General features: G+C 32.5%; 1 protein-coding gene across 1 annotated transcript; it reads left to right on the forward strand.

Moving 5' to 3' along the window:
• The first annotated feature begins 1,050 nt into the window (after positions 1–1,050).
• Positions 1,051–13,984, forward strand: LOC149423498 (cytochrome P450 6k1-like). Its single transcript, XM_089631983.1, has 9 exons — positions 1,051–1,340; positions 3,552–3,716; positions 3,975–4,111; positions 4,800–4,930; positions 8,425–8,659; positions 9,539–9,760; positions 9,906–10,024; positions 10,693–10,819; positions 13,320–13,984. Exons 1-9 carry the CDS (start codon positions 1,156–1,158, stop codon positions 13,484–13,486), a joined length of 1,488 nt encoding a protein of 495 aa, XP_089488109.1. The 5' UTR covers positions 1,051–1,155; the 3' UTR covers positions 13,487–13,984.
• The last annotated feature ends 7,352 nt before the right edge of the window (positions 13,985–21,336 follow it).

Genomic DNA, 21,336 nt, shown 5'->3' on the forward strand with positions numbered 1-21,336 from the left:
AAAAATTCCCTTGTGTTTTTGATCGTGTGTCTTTACTACGGGTGATATACATCGACAATTTAGATAAATGGATTATTTTTAGGCTTATCTTAAGATACAATTTCCTGACATTAAGAACTCCTCACTCCTCTGCCATATTTGACTTAAGGTCCGCTTTGCAATAAAATCCAAATAAAATGAATATTTCTGGACGTATCTGTAAACTAAAAACTGAATTCGAAAGGAGAGAAAATACGATTTCAAATTTTATTATTATAAATAAAAATATAATTTATGATATGTTCAAATTTTGAATGCGAACATAAAAAATAAATAAACTAGCTCACCTTACGTTTTTTGTAACTAAAATTACTGATTACGAAAAAATATTAAAAAAAAACATATGATTTTTTTTTAAGAAATGTATTGCAAACGTTATAATTACCTCTCTTTTTTATTGTTTCAAATAAAAAAATAGTAAAAAATTCAGGAAGTTTCATAGTTTTTTTTTTCTAATTTCGTTCTAAACATTTAGTTTCGTTTTAATTCTTCCGTGGTTAACTTCTAGGTGTAAATATAATTTTTTTCTTTCTAACATCGTTTAGATCATATTTCTCACCATGACAGTAAGGAAGATACAACGATTTTATGAGACCAGGTGAGTTGTTCCTAAAAGCGAACAAATTATCCTGATGGGTTAAAGACTTGAATTAGATTATGATTATTAAACTAAACTTTCGGTAAAACTCTTTAGATTATATATCTTTGTCAAGCAAAATATTATACATCTGAACGGCTCTTCACTTGCTCAATTTACTCCACATCAAAAAATTACCTGAATTTTTACATTGTTTTATTTTTTTTATTTATAAAATTTTACATTTGATTTCGAATTCATTAAGAAAGAAATATTGAAATAAAATTTGAAAACGGATTGAAAAGTAAAAAAAAAAACGCTCAATGCCTTTCCTGAAGTGAAAAAAAAACACGTAAGAGGCTCATTACTAGCACTCATAAGGATATCTGTGACTAGTCCGCGTTTCTTAGATCATCTTTCATTCAAGTGTGGTTGCACTTCACTTGAAGTGGTGCTCAAAATTTCATCCGCAGATTAAATTGATTTCATTTTCCAACACGTAATTTTTTAAATTAATTTAGAACTGAAATCTTGACAAAATGATTGTATTTGTGATTTTATTTGTATCGTGTATCCTCACAGCCTACTTGTACTATACGAGGCACTTCAACTATTGGAAAGACCGAGGAATATTTTATTTGAAACCTACGCCGTTTATTGGAAATTTAGGTCCAATTTTGACTTTGAAATATTCCCTTGGCGATTTTTTCAAAAAAATTTACGAGTGAGTATCAAAATGTTATACATTCTTATATTAATATAGAAAACTTACCACCACTTAATACCGATGTACAGAATTTGTTTTTTTTTTAAAAATCATTTTAAGTGTTTAATTAGGTAACGTTAGAATCTGTCGATTTTAAATTCCTAGTATTTTTAACCTACATAAATGTAAAAAAAGTATGATGAAATGAAGTACAAATTAAAAAAAAAAATTTACTCTTGCCGTTTTCATCGGCTATAAGGGGGATATTTCTATAGATGTTGTTAATATACCCAAATAAATTATTTATTTAGAATTTACGGCACAAGTGCCATTTACATACAAAATGTTTATTATATTTTTTTTATATATGCATAGTGCAGTATTAAATTTTGATGAGAAAAATTAAAGAATTAAATTTAGTTAAAACATATCAAATAAAATAACAGTAAAGAAATAAGCAATAACATAAGCCTGTTATGTAGTGACCTCATTAAAACAAGTGGCGTTAAAATGTGTTATTAGTGCAGCTTTATACTTTACAAGTGGAATATTAAAAGTATCTGCGATTTTAGCATAAAAGTTCCTAAGTCTGTAATCTATTAATTTATAACTAAGTTATATTCTGAGACTGTGGTATAATTGTCACAATAATACATAGTAGAGGACCTTGATCTAATGGTAGGTACATGAAATTGAATTAACATTAATATGTCAGGGCTATCCAACTGATAATTTATAATTTTGTATAAAAATATAAGATCGAAATGTTTTCTTCTATCACTTTACTTAAGCAATTTCAATGAATGTAATAAGAAATCATAATCTATTGTTTCTAAAGGAATTCCAAGCCTAAAATTAATACACCTCAAAAATTTGCGGTGTATTGTTGGACTCTTTCAATGGAATTAATGTGATTATTAAAGACAGGTGACCAAATTGTAGAGTTGTATTCTAGAAAACTTCTAACGAGAGATGTGAACAGAATTTTTAATGTGTTGATATTTATAAATCCTTGGAAATTCTTACTATAAAACCTAACATTTTCATAGCCCTGTTAGCGATAAAAGTTATGTGAGATACAAAGAAGAGTTTCTGATCAAACATTATGAATAGGTCAAGTATTTCGATTACAGAGATTAAGTCAACATTAATAATTGAATAATTTTACATTATTGGGTGTTTGATTTTGTGAAACCTCATAACTTCGCATTTATTAATATTTAGTTGCAGTTTATTACTAGAATACCATTTGAAAAAGTTGTTAAGGTTCTCTTGCAAGATTATGCAGTCGTACACATCATTAATGATCCTAAACAGCTTCATATCGTCAGCAAAAAGTAAAACTTCGACATTGTAGAAAATGCTGGTAACGTCATTGATGAATAGGATAAATAATAAAGGTCCCAGGTGTGAACCTTCTGGGACTCCACTGGTGCAATAAATTCATAGTATAGACAGTCATTAATCTTAAAAAAAGTGACCTATCAGATAAGTATGTGATCAACCATGCGGGTAAATTACCACTTATCCCATATTTTACAAGTTTATTGATTAGTATTTTGTGGCAGACCTTATCGAATGCCTTGGAAAAACCGGTATATACGGAGTCTACCTGTTTCCTGTTAGTCAATGCTGTATTTATGTAGTTTACATATACTGTAACGTTTGTGAGAGTAGATCTAGATGAGACAAACCCATGTTGGCAATTGGTAATAACGTGTTTAATATTAGAGGATTACACGATAATAATAATTACACGATATTTGAAATTATGTGCTAAAATACACGTAGAAAGAGATTTTCAAACTCTTTCAACTGTAGGTACTATCGGCTGTTGTGCCATTTATGTATTTAGGTAGGACAAAATTCAAATCACCTTAGTAAAAAAATCTGTTTGGTTGGTTATTTTGGCAACACATCCAAAATTAAGCTGGGTTTGAAAAAGCAGCGCAGTCTTTCCTCTCAATAGTGTATTCAATTATTTATTTATTATTTTTAATGATAAACGAATTTTTAAAAAACAACGTTTTTTATGCATAGCACAAAGAACATATAAAAAATATTGCTTATTTAATTTTATTCTTAGAAAACAACCAATCCATGACCGGCAATCAAAAGGCTGGGGGTTCAATTCCCATCGGCGGCATGTATTTTTTATCGGAAGTTTTTTTCAATTTATATAGGTGTTTCAGGCAAATAATTATGTATTTGTTTATAATGTTTTTTTAGTGAACACGAGAATGAACCCTATGTTGGAATTTTTCTGACCGATAAGCCGTGTCTGGTGGTGAGGGATTTCGATCTTGTTAGCAGAATTTTAAAACAAGATTTCAATTATTTCAATCAGAGAAGTTTAATAATTTCCAAGAAAACCGATGCTTTAGGATCCAAAGCGTAAGTAGAATTATTATTTAAGAGCACAAATTTTAGAGATTTTTTCTAGATGAGTATTTATACCTGTTAAAATAATATCACATACCAGTACGAAGATAGCCATAACACGTTGAAACCTTTCTGGTCTAAAAAATAAAGTGCATTGTTTTATTATATTCAACAATAATATTGCTAGGATTTAAACACCTTTATGTTTATCTATGCATTTGATTTTTTTCTGTTTTATCTAAATATGCATCATGCTGATTTTATTTTCAGGTTATTCTCCATCCATGGCAAAGAATGGAAAAATACAAGAGCGAAGTTGTCTCCCATATTCACCACTAAGAAACAGAAGGCTGTATTCGAAGCCATGGCGCGGGTTGCTGATAAATTCGAAAACAAAATCGCTAAGGGTAATTACACTACTTCCACGGATTTATTGCTAGATTAACAACTAGATTTACAACTAGGTTTCCAACTAGGCTACGAACCAATTTTTCAGCTTAGTTTTTGACCATGTTGATACCTATTTGCACCCAATAATTAAAAAAAATGCAAATTATTTTGAAAACAAACACATTTTTTCCATTATAAATATTTAATTAGTTTATAAATTTTACATAAAATCAGATAACTAAGTGGCCTACTTCTAAAACGGCCGATGTCAGTTTTCGAATTTCAAGAGGCCTATGTAGAATTTGCTATTTTTCTAGTTTTAATTTGCTAATTATTATTTAAAGATAAACGATTTTCTAGAGTGACATGTCCCCCGAAAATCGAAAAATACTTTCTCTAAATCGAAAGGTTCCTTCAGAAATCGGAAGATAAAATAATTTTGAGGTGAAATCGCATGTAAATCGAAAAACATGTAGATACACCGAAAAACTGACATTGGCCCTTTTAGAAGCAAGCCACAGAAATGTTGGGTTATCTGTTATGGGGTTTTCCTAATATTAAATTTTCTTCTAAAACTACTCCACTATAACGTCATTCACTCCACTATAATAATTATAGATGGTCGCTAAAACGTTTTTTGCAATACTTGTTTTTATTATTTCTATACTCGATTTAACATCTGTATTTATAATATTATTTTTACAGAAACCACGATAGACATCAAGGAACTTTCTAGTTGTTTCACTTCTGATATAATTTCTCACGCTGTGTTTAGGAAGAACGGAAGGGCTATCGAAGAACCAAATACAGATGGTATGAGGAAACTGGGAAATAGGGTAAGAATTCAAATATTAATCCTTTGAGGGTGCCCATGTTTTATCTATTTTCCTGTCACCAAATAGAATATTGTATCGGTGATTCAATCCAATATTGTATTTGTACGCCTTTCTTGAAAGAATTGAGTTTTTATGCGGACAAAACTATTTATTCTTATTCGTATTGCATATGCACGGACGCAAACAAATAATTTTTCTTAATATTTTAAAGCATAACTTGCAAAAGTCGTATTTTTATAAAATAATTGATTAATGACAACTATGAACGCCTAGATTATAACGCACGTTACGTTTGCCATATGGAATGCTATAAGGATTAGTTGCAAAAAAAAGTGTTTTCTGTGGTTGTGAAACGCGGTGGCTAAACTTAAACGAACAACAAATCAAGAGGTCGCCATCTTGGAATGCGAAGATCATAATGTAAGTCGCGTTTACCCTTAAGGCGAAGATTAATGCTAAATCACAATTTTGATTAATCTTTATAACGAATTGGTGTACAATATGAATACCAAAAATATGCTTTATATAAATTGAAGGTTTTACTATCGTTTTGCTTGAGTAGAATACAAATAAAATAATAAATTACTCAATAAAAAAATATAAATGCAAACTGCTAAAAAAAATTTTTTTTCAATAGAAATGTATGAACGCATAAAGGAAACAATTTAAAAAAATACAGGATTATAGCTAAGATTATCTGTGACAGTTTCACTTGATTAACTTTTTTGCTTTCCTATAAAATTATTTACAAAATAAATAAAAACCAGTTTTGTGTTTGAAATCGAACGTTCTAGACTCCGTTTATCAAGCGATTTTAATGCCTATTACCTTCAATATAAGGTATACTAAGAATGCACAAATTTTTGGCTTGTAGCTTCCTCTTAAAGGTATGAAAGTATCTGCTTTCGGTTGATGTTAGAGATGTTTGATGGCCTCCGTGGACGATGGGGAAGGTTCTCGACTAGCAAGCCGAAGCTCGCTGGTATCTCTCTTGAATCCCGGCGTGCGCAAGTCAATGTATCTACTCTATTATTAAAAACATTAAAAAATATATTATTACCTACTTTAATACCATCACTATAAGTATGGAGAAAATGAAATAGGAAGATATAGCTTACCTACGTATTATAGATTTATATATGACCAATTGACGTAATATTATGCTTAGCAAGGTTACATTTAATGTGTAGGTATGTGAGTATTTATTACAATAATTATTGGCTTGCGTGTATAGATAATGGATATGCATATAAACGGTAAATTAAAGTTTACATTTTACCTATTTATTTCTCTTTAGGAATCACTTATCAAATGATAAGTGGTCTTGTCATGCTACTGCACGTGGGTTACGTAATTATTTTAAAATTATATTATTCTAACCAGTATAATACCTTATGCAGATTATTATTATAGTATTGTATGTTGAGTGCAATAATTATTTGTCATAAAATATTTCTTTTAAGTAAAATTCATAAAAATGCTCTTTCTTTGAAATATTGTTTGATCATGGTGATTTGCTGATATTTAGAAGAGATGCATACTTTATTGTTTGTTTATTTTTGTGGTATTATACCGTGTTTCGCCAATTTCTAATTTAGCCAACGTTTCGGACAGCATTACAGTGTCCATCATCAGGGCAGATGTGAAAATATAAAAGAAAGAGTTAGCGCAACACGGCATAATACCCCAAAAATAAACATCATAAAATCTCATATCATATCAAAATGAATAATTATTTACATGTATCGCCTGCTGGCTGATGTGTAACCCGGCGTTGCTCGGGGTTATGAATGATTTTGAGTAAAGTTTCGAGGATGTGAATTTTAGAAAACTGGGTGTAGTTTTGAGTAGGAAAAATATTACTGTTAAGGATATAATTTTTTTTACTACTGATTTAATGATTCTCGAAAATGTCAAATTTATTTTTCTTCAAATTTTTAAGGTAATATTTTAGATTGATTTATAAACACAAAACAGTGGATTCGAAGATTCGAACCGTACAAGTAGTCGCAATAGGAGCACGTATAAGGCTTCAAAATGTTTTTTGTTCAGAGATACCCATTCGCTTACTTTAAAAACACCAACTAACTAACCATAACTCCGTTTTCCCGCAGGAATAGGCAGAGGGGATATACCGAGACATAAAATCTTTGTTTTCAAACTATTCTTACTTCATTTTCTTTTTTCTGATTTATTATGACCCAACTCAAGAATTTCATTCCCCATAACAGTGCCCGTAGTCTTCCTCGGTCGTCCCCGACTTTTTTATACCAGACACTTCCACGGCATGAATCAACATTTTTATCAGCTAAACATACATCCTAAATCCACAAATTCATTCACTTAATACAAACATTCTAAAATTGATTAAAAAGATTAAACTATAGTATAATAACTTCATAGAACATTTTTCTATCTGGTCCCCTCACTTTATAATCCACTTCGATTCCATTGAAAAAAATCAGCATAGAGTTCTAAGATATATATAACTCGATCTACCAATAGAAACTATAAATTACATCCACTTGATGAAATAAATTAAATTATTTTAACTCTTAGATAGACTAAACTTGTTTCCGTTTTGACATCCATTTAAAAAAATATATTAATGGAATTATAGACACCCCTGATTATATTTTAAAACAGAAAAGAAACCGGTGAATATCAACCTGAAATTCCATCCAGAGAAATTTTAAACTCACTTCTGTTAAATACAAATTATATCGAGGACGATACATTAACCCCCTGAGCAATTTTGGGAGGTAATAATTCAGAGTGACGCGACGCCTCGATGTTTGGTGTAATAATTATGCTTAAGAATATTTTCAGTAAATTGTGAAAGTAAAATTAAAGGTTTCTGTTACATAGACATTAATACATATTTTGCGTAAGTTGTTTTCTTCATTTGAATAATCTTTAATAATATTTATCCATCATTTTGCCGGAAAGGCAAAAGGGCTTAAGCGACATTTTAGATACAAATTAGTATCACACAGTTTTCATTAGAATTTTCGTCTACCAAACCGGGTACAAGTCAACAAGTTAAAAATAATTCAATTTGAAAACGTATTTATTCAACTTTCAAACAGGTTATAATTTGCGGATACGTTCAGAAATATTCCATTGAGAAGCGGAAAAATAGAATAAGCCAGAGACCTGAGATTCTAAATGCGTTTCAGGTTTTCAATAAGTTATGGTCAGTAGAAAAGGACAATTATCATGTTATACGCTTGTCGGCTTAGCCGAAACGCAACTAGAATCAGCGTTCAACAGGGATCTTTCAAATAGCACTGAATGGCCATTATATTATAATATCACATTTGAATTTCTGTGAAGCAATTGGGCCTAAATATTTTTACTGTATTTTTCACGAGCTTTTCAAATATTTAATAATTGTAAAACAATCTGAGAAAGGTACGGTACGTAATCGCTGAATGGTCTGAATCTTGTATCTAAGCAATACTAGTAGTAAATATAATAACTTTTTCTTTCAGTTGTTTGAGGAATCGTTTAACCAGGGACTGAGAAGTAACATGTTGTTCCTAGCCCCCGAGTTAATGGATACTCTTAATATTTCTCTCTTCCCTGAAAGCATCTATAACTACATAAAGGAAGAGGTGGGGACCGCAGTGTCAAAGGGCTCAGCGGGAAGGGAAGGTGACTACATTGACTCCCTTGTCGACCTGAGAAAGAAGGGTAGCTGGGAGGGAAACGACGGCGAAATTATTGGTGAGAGAATACAAAGTCACAGAGTTTAGCCTTTTCGGGACCCAAGATTAATTTATTATTTTAAAGCTTCATTCAGGCGTGACGGAACACCGCTTCATTCAGCAAGCCTCGTGAGGATTATTTCCACCCGGCCGCCAGAACTCTGTGCGGGAAAGGCCGATTCTCGAAGGCCAAAGGAATATTGAACCAAGTCTACTTTGTGATGGATCGTCTTGTTCTTTTATATGCATTAAAATTCCACAGCAGATCTGGATTGGGCTACGTTTGTGTGTAACGTGGCGTTGAATTCATCACTTATAACTTGTAGAACGGTCGAAATTGTACCAATTACTGACACTATAACTTCTCCTTTTGACAAAAGGATCGGAAAGAAGGGTGCTTGTTCGACGTAGGTGTACATTAAAGTGATAATAAGTCTGCGGTGCCCGAAATTCTTACTTTTTCTTTTAATATTTATTTTCCATATTTACTCCAGGCAGGTATCAATACTTTTTTATGTGAAAATCCTTTGGGCGTGTCTAAACGTGGCAAGACGGAGCTACGCTTCATTCAGAAAGTATCGTGACTCGAGGGTTATTTCTACCTGGCCGCCAAAACTCTGTGCGGGGAAGGCCAATTTTTGTGTGGCGTGACGGAATGTCATTCGACCAGTCTCGTGACTCGTAGTCTCCTTCAGCTTCATGAACCCGACTCCACATAGGAATCCTCTTCCAGGAGACCTTTATCGAAAATCTGTTTGATATGATATTTTTTGTGTTCAAAATATTTTTATAACTTTTTTCCGGAAAAAGGTGTTTTTAATCCATAAAAAGTCATATTATGATAGAATTCAACCATTTAAAGGTTTTAAAATTAGAAATCACCTGTTTAATGTTACAGAACCCAATGATGAGGTACTGGTGGGGCACATGTTCATGTTCTACACTGCTGGGTTCGAGACCGCAGCCAGTGGGGTTACCTTTGTCTTGCTGGAGGCCGCAAGGAACCCGGATCTCCAGATTAAAATCAAGAAGGAGATCAAGGACTTGTACGCCAAGTACGGAGGAGAGCTAACCTTCGAGGGATTGAATGAGTTGATTTATCTTACTAGCTTCATTGCAGGTATTATAAACAAATGTGTTTTTGCTGTAATTCTGAACTGCATTATGAATATTATACTTTTAAATGGTCAATAGCTTCGGCAAAAGCCAAAGAGATTTTTAAATATTTCCCTAAGAATTCACACATAATATCTATTGAATTTCAGAGTGCTTTAGGAAATATCCACCTTTTCCATTCATCGATCGAAAGTGTACCACGGACTACACTATTCCAGGAACTGATATTGTCATTCAAAACGGAACTAAAGTTATGATCCCAATGCTGGTGAGCATATTATTTTGTTTCCTTTTTTGGCTTCCTCCCTCCTACAACATGGGCGACTTCGAGACCTAGGTTCCAAACTTACCCTCAAAACGACCCTCCACATAGAATTCCTAAAGACAACTTATGGCCCTATGAGGAAATAATATACCTACCTCTGGGCTTCTTGTTTGGAGTTATAACAGATAAAAAGAAATAACTACAACTGCATCTACCGAATATATTTAAAACATGTATGTTCAATTCTTAATAAATACGAAAAAAACATTTTGTATTTTGTGACTTGTCAAAAAATGTCTTAATTTTAATTTTATCATTGTTTTCATTTTGGGAGGCATGTGTAGATCCTCTGCCTTTGTTCACCCCAAGAGGTTCGCTACGCTTCGTTTTTGACCTATCCATCTGGACTCTCTCGACCCATCGCCTTGCACCGCAGGGAGATGAAGGCGTTCATAATTCCTGGAAACGCTGACCCGGATTCCTACCCTCTCCTTATACCCTTTTTTTAGCATACCCAAAGATTACATGGTGTGGAGTTTCTTAGATTGAGAATATTTTTTTTCATTTGTTAACATTTGTCGGTACCTACACACTTACGAGGATATCAAGATAATAAAAAGTATTTTTTTTTTCCATTTATTATTTTCGTTTATTGAATTTTGTATTTACAGGGATTGCAGAATGATAAAAGGTTCTATGAAGACCCGGATTCCATAATACCAGAAAGATTTGAAAATGGCAAGGTTGACACGGACAAACCATATTTCCCTTTTGGAACTGGGCCTCGTCAATGCTTAGGTATGTAATACAAGATTTGTTTTTGCAAATTGTTTTGCAAAAACACTCAATCACGCAAACAATTAATGCAACACTAATTAGCATAAGTAATTCCAAAAATTAGACATGGAATAACAAAATTCAATTAGGAAATAATTTGCCGATAGTAATAACACATAATATTTTGATATGTAGAATTTGGATCACTTGTAAACAATTTACAATAATAACACAGCAATCAGTACACACTAACAGCAAGTCACTATACATTCGAGACATCCACAACCGATACAACAACATAATACGCAATCCTCCACAAAGTATGAGATAAAATCTTTAAACTGTGTTGTTGTCTACACACTTAAAATAACTCTCTTCCAGATAGCGGCAATACAAATTCAGAGTAATGCTTTAATAATATTATTTTAGTTAATTAAAAAAAAAGTAATTATTTAATCATTGTGCTGATTTGTTTTGTTTCTTTTCTCTCTCATTTTTAATTTTACCTTCTTTATCTTATCCCATTTTTTAAAAACACTCTAGAACTCTAGATTGTGTACTGCTGTTGAGGTCAGAGATATGCCCAAAAGCGGCATATTTTTACTATGGATTTCTTGCTAGTCTTTTTAGTTAATTAGTTAAGCTAGTTGCGATCTCTTTTTTGTTTTCTTTATTATTTTATTGTCGTTCTCGTAAATTTCAACTAGTAATAGTACTATAAATATAATATATAAAATATATTATGATAAAACTATTACTAACAGACCGAACGATTAGTCATAATAGACCCGATATAGTTTTACATGACAAAATTTAAAAAAATAACTTATATCATTGATGTCGCTATTCCGAATTCCTGTAACATTCAATGAAAAAATAAGAAAATACACAGATTTAGGAAACGAAATAAAAAGAATTTGGCATTCTGAGACTATAAAAATATTACCATTCGTTATTTCGGCTACTGGCATTATACCTAGCTCACTCATTAAAAATTTAGGCGTATTAGATCTATCAAAAAATTTATATATAAAGATGCAAAAGTCGGTCATTTTGAATACATGTAGGAAACGAAAGATTTTTCAAATATTTATGATGAGGGATCAGTAGGATTTATAGGCCCTGTTAGAAGTTCTACCGAGCCGAACCCTTTGATATGAAAATATCTGGAGTCGGTGAATTTTTTTCCCATTTGATCTCTTGTGAGTTGACGTGTTGTTGTTCTTGTATTTTTTTGTATTTATTTTACTTATATAATGCACTTGCATAGTGTTGATTGACTAGCTGATCATTTGTGGAAAAGTGAGTGGAAGGGTTTAGTTTTTCCTATGGGGAAGATTTAACCCGGACAACAAAATCGGAATAATAAAAAAAATCGTATTTCTTTATATGTTTGTAAATTCCCTCTTTTATTAATAGTGAACTGTTTCTAAGTTTATTGTTCTTTAACCATTCGAGTGCACGCGTCAATAACTGGAATATTAGTTCAGAGATTGGCGTACGAGCTGGAAATTTTATTTTAGGATTTATAAAAAAATCGTAAAATGTGCGATTCTGCGAGTTAAAAACGGCATATTATGGCGTGCGATCACTCAAGACGTTTCGCTAACTCGGCATAATATGCCGAAAATCACTTGAATGGTTAATTCATTATTATTAAGTATTACTACATTACTGCCTCCTACTTTTATTGGTTATTGGTCATCTTTTAAAACATTTTTGTTCATTATTTAACGTAAACGTTATAATTATCCCGTTTTATGAAAACTACAATGCATCTGAGTAAATTAAGCTTTGCTTTTATTTATTTATATATTACAAGCTAATACATTACAAAATAATAACAAATTCATAATGTATTATTCCCAGTGAGTTTACAAAACTCATTTCGGTAAAGACAACATAAATACATTAAAATAAATAAACGCAGAAGTTATTTTGGAGTTCCAAAGAAAGAATGTGTCAGTCATTAATAAAACTGCCGAGGAAATAGCTTTTAAGAGCTTTTGCCAATGGTTTTTTGATTCGTTGCTGGAAGTTTTATATTACTAGGTAATGCATTTTATTCACTAAAATACGAAATCAGTTCAATCAACACATCTACAGTTGTTTTAATCTATTACAAACAAAATCGGCATAATCGACGTCCTTGAATTCGATAATGGAGACCGTAAACCGTTTTTTTAACATTCTGGTTTCAAGACCCAAAACCCCACGGTAAATGCAAGCTTCACGCGGTTGTATCGCTTATATAGGTACAAGTCCCTTTTAGCCTCACCCAGCAGGGTTCTTCTTCCTTTCTATTATCCCCTTTGGCCGATCATCACATAAGCTCTGCGTGTTGGATTAGGTTATGTTAAGAGGGGCACGCTCAATGCGATAGTGAGCATGTCGACGGAACCACGCAAATTTTTATTGATTGAATTTCGCACATAATTTTAGATTGTTTTTGTGCCTGTATAATGTAACCTTATAAATCATCCACCTATCAATTTTAAACGAGTTTCATGAAAATTTCCAGGAATGCGTTTCGCGATGTTGATGCTGAAACTCTCAGTGGTGGCATGTCTGAGAAACCACTCCATATCCGTGAACAAGGCGACACCAACTTATTTAAAGATGAGCCCCAAGCGTTTTGGTACTACGCCACTGGATAACGTAATCCTTGATGTTCGTCGTGATGAATAATCATATAAAATATGTGTATTTACATTTTTAGCAACAACTTTTAAAAATGTTGTGAGGTTGGTAATCAAATAAATACATAGAAAATTTTTGGTATACAGGTAAATTGGGTTCACGGTAATGATGTGGTGTGGTTTAAAAATGTAATAATGGTATTGATAAAGACAAATATTTGAGTGCGTTTAATCTAAAATAGGTCTTAATCTGACATAAGAAGGCGGACAGTAAATGTTACTATGATCAAATAGAAAGCGGTAATGGTATTTTAAAACATTAAAAAAAATTATTGATAAAATTTCAGTCCTAAATAACTACGTATAAATAATATTTTTGGTTGTTAATATATATAATACTATATATTTCGATTTGAAAAATTGGTTCTGTACTATTTGTGTAGTTCGTAGTTGAATCAAATAAATTTCAGATTATTATTTCATTATACATAACTGAAATGCTCCAGTAACAACATTTTGTATTTATTAAGGAATAAATTGAAATTGTCCACTGAATCACTGGCATAATTATTTCCCTCCGTTAGTATTCTAGATAATGAGGATAATAAAATAATACATGTTAGTTAGTCCCAGATATTCTACACTGAAATAAATCCCGACTTCTTCTAGTACTACTTAGTGGAATCCGACAGCTTATGAATGCGAACAATTCTGGATTATCATGCATGAATGCATCACTTAGAATTTTATATAGAAATACCATGGCAGTGAAAACCCCTTTGTTTGACAATTTAAGCAAATTCAGATCACCGAGTGTTGTAGTTCAACAAAATTGCTGGGATACCCATTTTAAAACTCAGAAAGCATAAGAATTAATTTGTATTATTTACTTAAACATGAATTTTTTAATGGAGGTTACAGACTGGAGAATTGTACTGAAGTTGACTTCTCACAATGCATAACATAAATAAATAAATGTTCAATTCCTCAGATGGCTAAGTCTCCCATCACAAGCAACATTTTCCGCTCACTGTGGTGGTAATAGGAGATTTTAAAATATAATTATTGGTAACCCGGGAATGTCTGTCTTTCTTAAAAGAAGAAAAAAAACAGTTTAAATACACTATATTATTGAAATTTCTAGTTAACCAAGGCTAGAACCCAAACATGTATAAGCCCTTGTTAGAGATTTCCGTTATGTGGTAACAAAAGAAAGATTCGATTAAAAAGTGATGCCTAAGTTTTAAATTTGTGTGAATGTCTCCAGAGCACTGTAATCAATGTTGTAATTAAAGGTCACTGGATTTTTTCTTCGAGAAAAATCTGACTTGAAATTTTTAGATATTTTCGTAAGGTCTGTTTTCATTGCACCAAATTAAAAAAATATTGATATTTTATTGACGAAATACGATGATAAATATTTTAAATAAGTCCAAAAATGTATAAATAATATATATTACAAACATTTTCTAGATCTGAAGGAAATTCATCATATCACTGCACCAAGCGACATAGAAACAAAATACATTTTGGCGATTTTTTTTAAAACTAAGTTTTTTGAATCACTGGTTCTTGATGAAATCGATCCTAAATTAATCAAATTAAATTACCAAAAATAACACGGTTTCATCAAAGGTAGATCAATCGCAACTATGTTAACAATGTTTCAAAATATTATATTAGAATCTTTGGCAAAAAATACACAAGTCTTCTGCATATACTATATATATAGACTTTAAGTCGTCCAATTAACTACTAATCCAAAAACTTTAATCCCTAGGAATAAGAGATATTATGCTAAAATGATTAACTAGTTATTTAAAAAATCATAAACCGTTCGTTTAAAATATAATCTTTGTTATCGAAAGCTTTCTGCGTGATTAGGGCTTTCCACAGGGTAGTCACTTTGGTTCGGTTTTATTTCTCATTTTCACCAACGATATAAAAAATTGCTTCGACACCAAACTATGCTAAAATATGACTGCTGTAAGTCATTGTAAAATATTACAGACAAATATTAGTAAGTTTGAGATTGGCGTAAATAAAGTAATCTAATTTTAAATGTAGAAAAATGCAATACCTTGACTAAATCTTTGTATCATTTTGGATGAAAAATTGAATATTGCCAATCACATCCACCAAAAGGTGAAAACACTAGGCTTCATATTAAAAACAACCAAAACGTTAATTCCGTACAAGCCATAAAACTGTTATACATGTCTCTAATAAGAAGTCTAACTGAAAACAACTCAGTAGGTCTCCCTTTTACAAAATTTATATTCATCACACTAAGCAAATAAAAATAAATTCTACGTTTTTTAAATTTGAAATTAAATATCCCAATAGAAAAGACAAATAATTATTTTATGTTAAATACCTTAAAAATTCATACGTTAGAAGACAGAAAGAAAATAAATTATCTAACTTGCATAATGAAAATACTAAACTCCAAATTAGACTATTTAAAACTCCTGCAACTTATAAACCTACAAATACTCACAACCTGCACTACACATAGTCATATGAAAGCTTGTTTGCAGGTTCTACCATGTAACAAGCAGTAATTTTTTAATGAAACACTAGTATCTATATATTTAATTATTTCGCGGATAAGAGGTAAGCCGCCATAGCTCAGTGGTCAGAGCTGTCGACCGGAAATCGAAAGGACACGGGTTCAAGTTCCCGTTGGCGTCATGTATCTTTTATCAGGAGATTTTTCAATGTGGATGAGTGTTTCAGGCTAATAATTATTGCTTATAAAAATAATTGTTACCCTTTGTGCTATGCATAAATAATCTTGTCTTAAAAAACATTAGTTTACCAAAAAAATAATAATAAATATTTGACAAGTTCTAGTATTTTCACCAAAAAATGTAGACAATTTGTCTCGACGCCATCTAGTGAGAGAGTTAGCACTTACAATGCCTTTTTCATATAAAATAAGGTTGGTTGTTTCAGGTGAAAAAATGTAACAATCAGTAATTGTTGAATGAAACACTAGTATATATTGAATTATTTCGCGGATAAGAGATAAGCCGCCATAGCTCAGTGGTCAGAGCTGTCGACCGGAAATCGAAAGGACACGGGTTCAAGTCCCGTTGGCGTCGTGTATCTTTTATCAGGAGATTTTTCAATGTGGATGAGTGTTTCAGGCTAATAATTATTGCTTATAAAAATAATTTCTACAAATACAATTCTTCATAATTAATAACGTATAAATTTCTACGTACCTACGAGTATTTCTAGTTCTTTAAAGATACATTTTCTTATTTAAAAAAATTTTAAACATAAAGAAATAAATTTGGGTTCATAACGCTTGGTTTTTTTTATCACGGAATTTGTCTTATTTTCTTATCTTTTTTGGGAGTTCACTGAATAAACGCACTCGTAGAAGGAGTGGTCGCATGAGAGCGGTGAAACTTAAACCTGGGTGGCAGCGTGATGAAAGCTTTCCACACTTCTCCAGGAAAGTGCACTTAAGTCTGAAAAATGTAGAAAAAAATCATGCAAAACAAACGTGTTTAATTTGATAAGATCTCTAAAAACGATTGTAATAAAAAAAGGTTTGAAGCCATGCTCTTAATATTTTGCTCGCTAAAATGATGCAATAGATGTCTCTGTTATCAATTTGATTTATCGATGGAGCGATAGTAGCCATAGTAGTTTTACCACTTTGAAGCATTTCCTGTTTATAACACAACATTTTGTTTTTATTAATCTAATTTTGAACTCTCAGCGAACAATAGCTTGTGACCAAGGAGTCCATCTTTTTTTATGAATACATTGGATTTGATCGGAATAATAGGACTGATTGTCCAATCGGTGATAATAGTGCCCCCTATTTTACCAAATAATTTTATAAATTAAAAACCTGAACAATCGAACGTAATACTGTAATTTCAAAAAGCTTACGACCTTCATAGCGTAATAACTGTATACGCAATTGTTTTAGAAGCAGGGTGATTGAGATTTGTTTCCAGCGGCAGTAAAAAACCATAATTGCAAGGGTTTATCACGTTATTACCTAAATGAGCTATGCTAGTTTGTGAGTTTACAGCTGATGATCGTTGAAACAATATACTATGTATATAACATAGCGAATTTGGGAATGTCGCAAGTGAAAACATGGCTAGACTCAAACATACTTACACTTAACATATCAAAGACAAAATTCACAACATACAGTATAAATAGCACGGGACAGCCAAAAAACAACACAAACACCATAAAAATACACGAATGTTTAAACACCAACATCTGCGATTGCCCTCCTCTAGAAAAAACAGAACAAATAAAGTATCTAGGAATCGTAATTGACCATAACCTTAGATGGATACCTCACATCAAACAAATCACAAATAAACTTCTCAAAACAATACACATTTTCCTAAACATATATAAAATAAAACAATTGAAAACAATATATTATGCCAATCAATAATAGAATATGGAATTATTGCTTGGGGAGGAGCAACAAACTCGGCTATCAATTACATAGAAACCGCAAAGGAAAACGATCTTAAAAGTAATACTAAAAAAATATAGACTGACTGATACAGACCAAATATTCACCAGCTGTGACGTACTAGATATACGAAAATTATACGTTAAAACACTACTAAACTACATTTTTCACAAAAAAAATAAATTTCAACATACACAAAATAACACTAACAGACCAGTTAGACTAGCGTACAAAGAAAACATAAAAACTCCGACAGTAAATTCAAGCTTTGGACAAAGACACTACCAATACCATGCTATAAAGCTTTCAACAGTGTAAAATTTGAAATTAAAATTGAGGAAGATAAAAATAAATTCACACACAAAATTACAAAATGGATTAAAGAACAAAAAAGACAATATTTCCAAAATGTCATAGCATAAAATAAAAACAAAACCTACACGTAACACACAAAACCAATATAAACACACATCACTCACAAACACAAAGATTATTTTCAATGCATTATTTTTTAATTTTAAATATATTATTATTTTTTTGAAGTGAAACTTCTTTAGGCGCGTAATGAATTTTCTGGGACGGAGTAAAACCGAGTCAGGATCGACACGAAAATGCGGGTACCCCCACCACCGCTCACCGTTCACTGTCCCTCTCTCACCATATGCGCTTGTTGAGGTGGGGGAGCCGCTCACGAACGTTCTCTCCCGACACGGGACAACAATCGATGCAGTTTTTGCACGATTCATTAAGGATTTAAGTGCTCATGTATATATCTCGCACTTTAGTTACCATAACCCAATTATCACGACATTAGGAAATGATATTCATGAAATTGACAATGAAAATGGCACATGATTGGTAAATTGTCATTGTAATTTCTTTGTAATTTTTAATTGTAATATTGTTATTTATGTAATATTGTATACTTGTGAATAAATTGAAAATTTTTGGAACTATACATTAATCGAACGTCATTCATCTATAAGAAAATATTAGAAAAAGCAAATCCATGCTTCGTCGTTGAATTATTTAACCTCTAATTTTCAAACTAACCTAAGAGAGAAAATAGAGATGATGAAATGAAAATAGAGAGAGAGGAATACTAGAAGTTTCACTTCTGTCTTGCGTAGGCTTGACACACCCACTTTTTTTTAATTTTAAATGTATAATTTTCTCTTTGAATGTATAATGTAGATTATATTTTCATATTATAAAATGAAGGCCTCAGCACGGGCAAGCCACCCAGTGAGGCCTACATTACTGGAAAACTTAAAATGTAAAAAATATTGTACCAAATAAAACAAAATAAATAAATTCAAACAACGCCACCGAAGCAGCCTATTTGACCGAGGACGTGAAACTGAGGCCACCTACAGAAGAAAAGGATTGGCGATATAAAAAAAGGATTGCCGGCTTTCGATGGGTGAGAAAAGTCAAGGATCGGTAAAATTGATAAAGTTAATAATGTCGAACAGGGAGTATTAAATAATTTTCGTTGTCGTCGAAGCACTGATTTCCATAAGTATCACAGATTCAAATAGATAGATATTAGTGAGCTTTTCCATTAATTCAATTTGGGAGGTGAGTTTGGGTACCGCCACCCCGGGGACCATTCGAAGCGGTGCCCAGGTTTATCAGGTGAGGTGTGTTCAGGATGCACCTGCCTACCAGCTGTGTTGCATGCCAGATTGGGTAAGGCTGGTTTGGGGAGACCCTTTGACCTCTCCAACTGGTCACTCAACCCATCGCCTGAGGCCGCAGTGGGAGAGATATATGCATATGTCCGTCACTCCTCGAAACACTGATCCGTAGATTCCAACCCAACCCTCATACCTTACCTTCCCAGAACTTCCACTCCCTCTTTCATTAAAACAGACCCTCCACTCAGCATCCCAAAAGATGACCCAGGCCCTGAGGGAAATAATTTCCTCAGGGCCTCTTGTGTGGGGTTAATGTAAAAAAATCCTATGCATGTCATTTTGTATGATAATAAGTATGCCCAAAAGTAAACCGGATTGTTCATTGCCATTTTATTATTTATGAAATTATTTTCCTAAGGGCCCGTTCCCACTTCCGTTTTAAAAACGGAGGCGGGTCCCGTTTTAAAAACGGATGCCCTAGTGACTGTAGTGGATGTATGGAGCTGTTCACACTTGTCCGACACGATTTGAAAACGGATCCGACATTTTTTGTCGGATGGATCGCCAGCGCAGCGCGTCCGTTTTCAAATCGTGTCGGAACACGCTCGCTCATAGTGTTGTATGGAGCTGTTCACACTAGTCGTCTAGTCGTTCCGGCAGAGTCCCCGCCACACCCCGACCCCTCCCCGCCCGCTCCCAGTCGCAAGGAAGCAGGCACGCTGCGTGCTTGTATTTGGTTATTTTGTTAAGTAAATAAATCAAAACTACAATAATGGATAAGGAAATAAATCCAGAAAATTTAATACCACTGGTCGAAGAAAGAGTATAGTAATATTTTATTTTTAACTAAATAAAAACAAAACACTTGGTGTACACAACTTTTGTACATCAAAATTTATATTTTAATTTTTTAAAGTTTACTTTTTTAAAAATTTTAAAGCTTTAATGAGATGCACGATGCACGGAAGAGCGTATTAGTTTAATAAACACATAATAAAAAATATTTGAGTTGTTATTGTTTTCTTACTTTAAAATATCGATAGCCTTTCTTCAGGACAAATGCACTCTCTCAATTTTGTATTTTGATATGTTAAGCTCTCTGAAACTCATTCCAGTAGATGGTTAAAGGAAGTGATAGACATTCTCTTAAGCCATTAAGCGCCCTTGAGGTGATTTTCTCACGGTGAAAACGGCGCTATATATAAATAATCCAATCATTATTATTCTAAAATAATTAAAGAACTTTAGTTCATCACTTCTCAACTCACCAATTAACACTTGGAAACTTCCTACAGAAAATCTTTCAGCTATGATTGGGTGTACCCAAAATTTTCTTTTCCCTTTTTTTTCTTCTTTTTAATAAGTACCACATGACAACAAGAGTTTCATCGTCGTCCATTGCGCACCATTACTGAAGAATGAGCAAGTAAAATGTTTTGGTTGAATCGACAATCATTTGTTTTCGTAGAGTATGATCCGGTTTTAAAACGGATCCGTTTTTAAAACGGAAGTGTGAACAGGGCCATAAAGCATCCGTTTTTAAAACGGGACCCGCCTCCGATTTGAAAACGGAAGTGGGAACGGGCCCTAAGGGCCTCCTGTGTGGGGTTAATGTAAAAAAATCCTATGCATGCCATTTTATATGCTAGCGAAAAATAAGTTTGCCCAAAAGTAAACAGGATTGTTCATGGTCATTTTATTATTTATGGCTGGTAAGTTTGTTTCTGTTGGATTGAATACTCATTAGCAGACTTCTGAAAATCATATTAATGATTCTTGACTTACAAAATGTAG

Source organism: Hesperophylax consimilis, chromosome 5 (genome assembly GCF_061612785.1).
Source record: "Hesperophylax consimilis isolate HC1 chromosome 5, BYU_Hcon_1.0, whole genome shotgun sequence".
NCBI classification, from domain to species: Eukaryota; Metazoa; Arthropoda; class Insecta; order Trichoptera; family Limnephilidae; genus Hesperophylax; species Hesperophylax consimilis.

Bases quoted from the DNA above. Each gene is read 5' to 3' on its own strand.
- LOC149423498 (XM_089631983.1), top strand. From the start codon at position 1,156: ATGATTGTATTTGTGATTTTATTTGTATCGTGTATCCTCACAGCCTAC. The intron at 1,341-3,551 runs GTGAGTATCAAA...ATGTTTTTTTAG, and splicing joins TTTTTCAAAAAAATTTACGA to TGAACACGAGAATGAACCCT. The intron at 8,660-9,538 runs GTGAGAGAATAC...TTAATGTTACAG, and splicing joins AAACGACGGCGAAATTATTG to AACCCAATGATGAGGTACTG.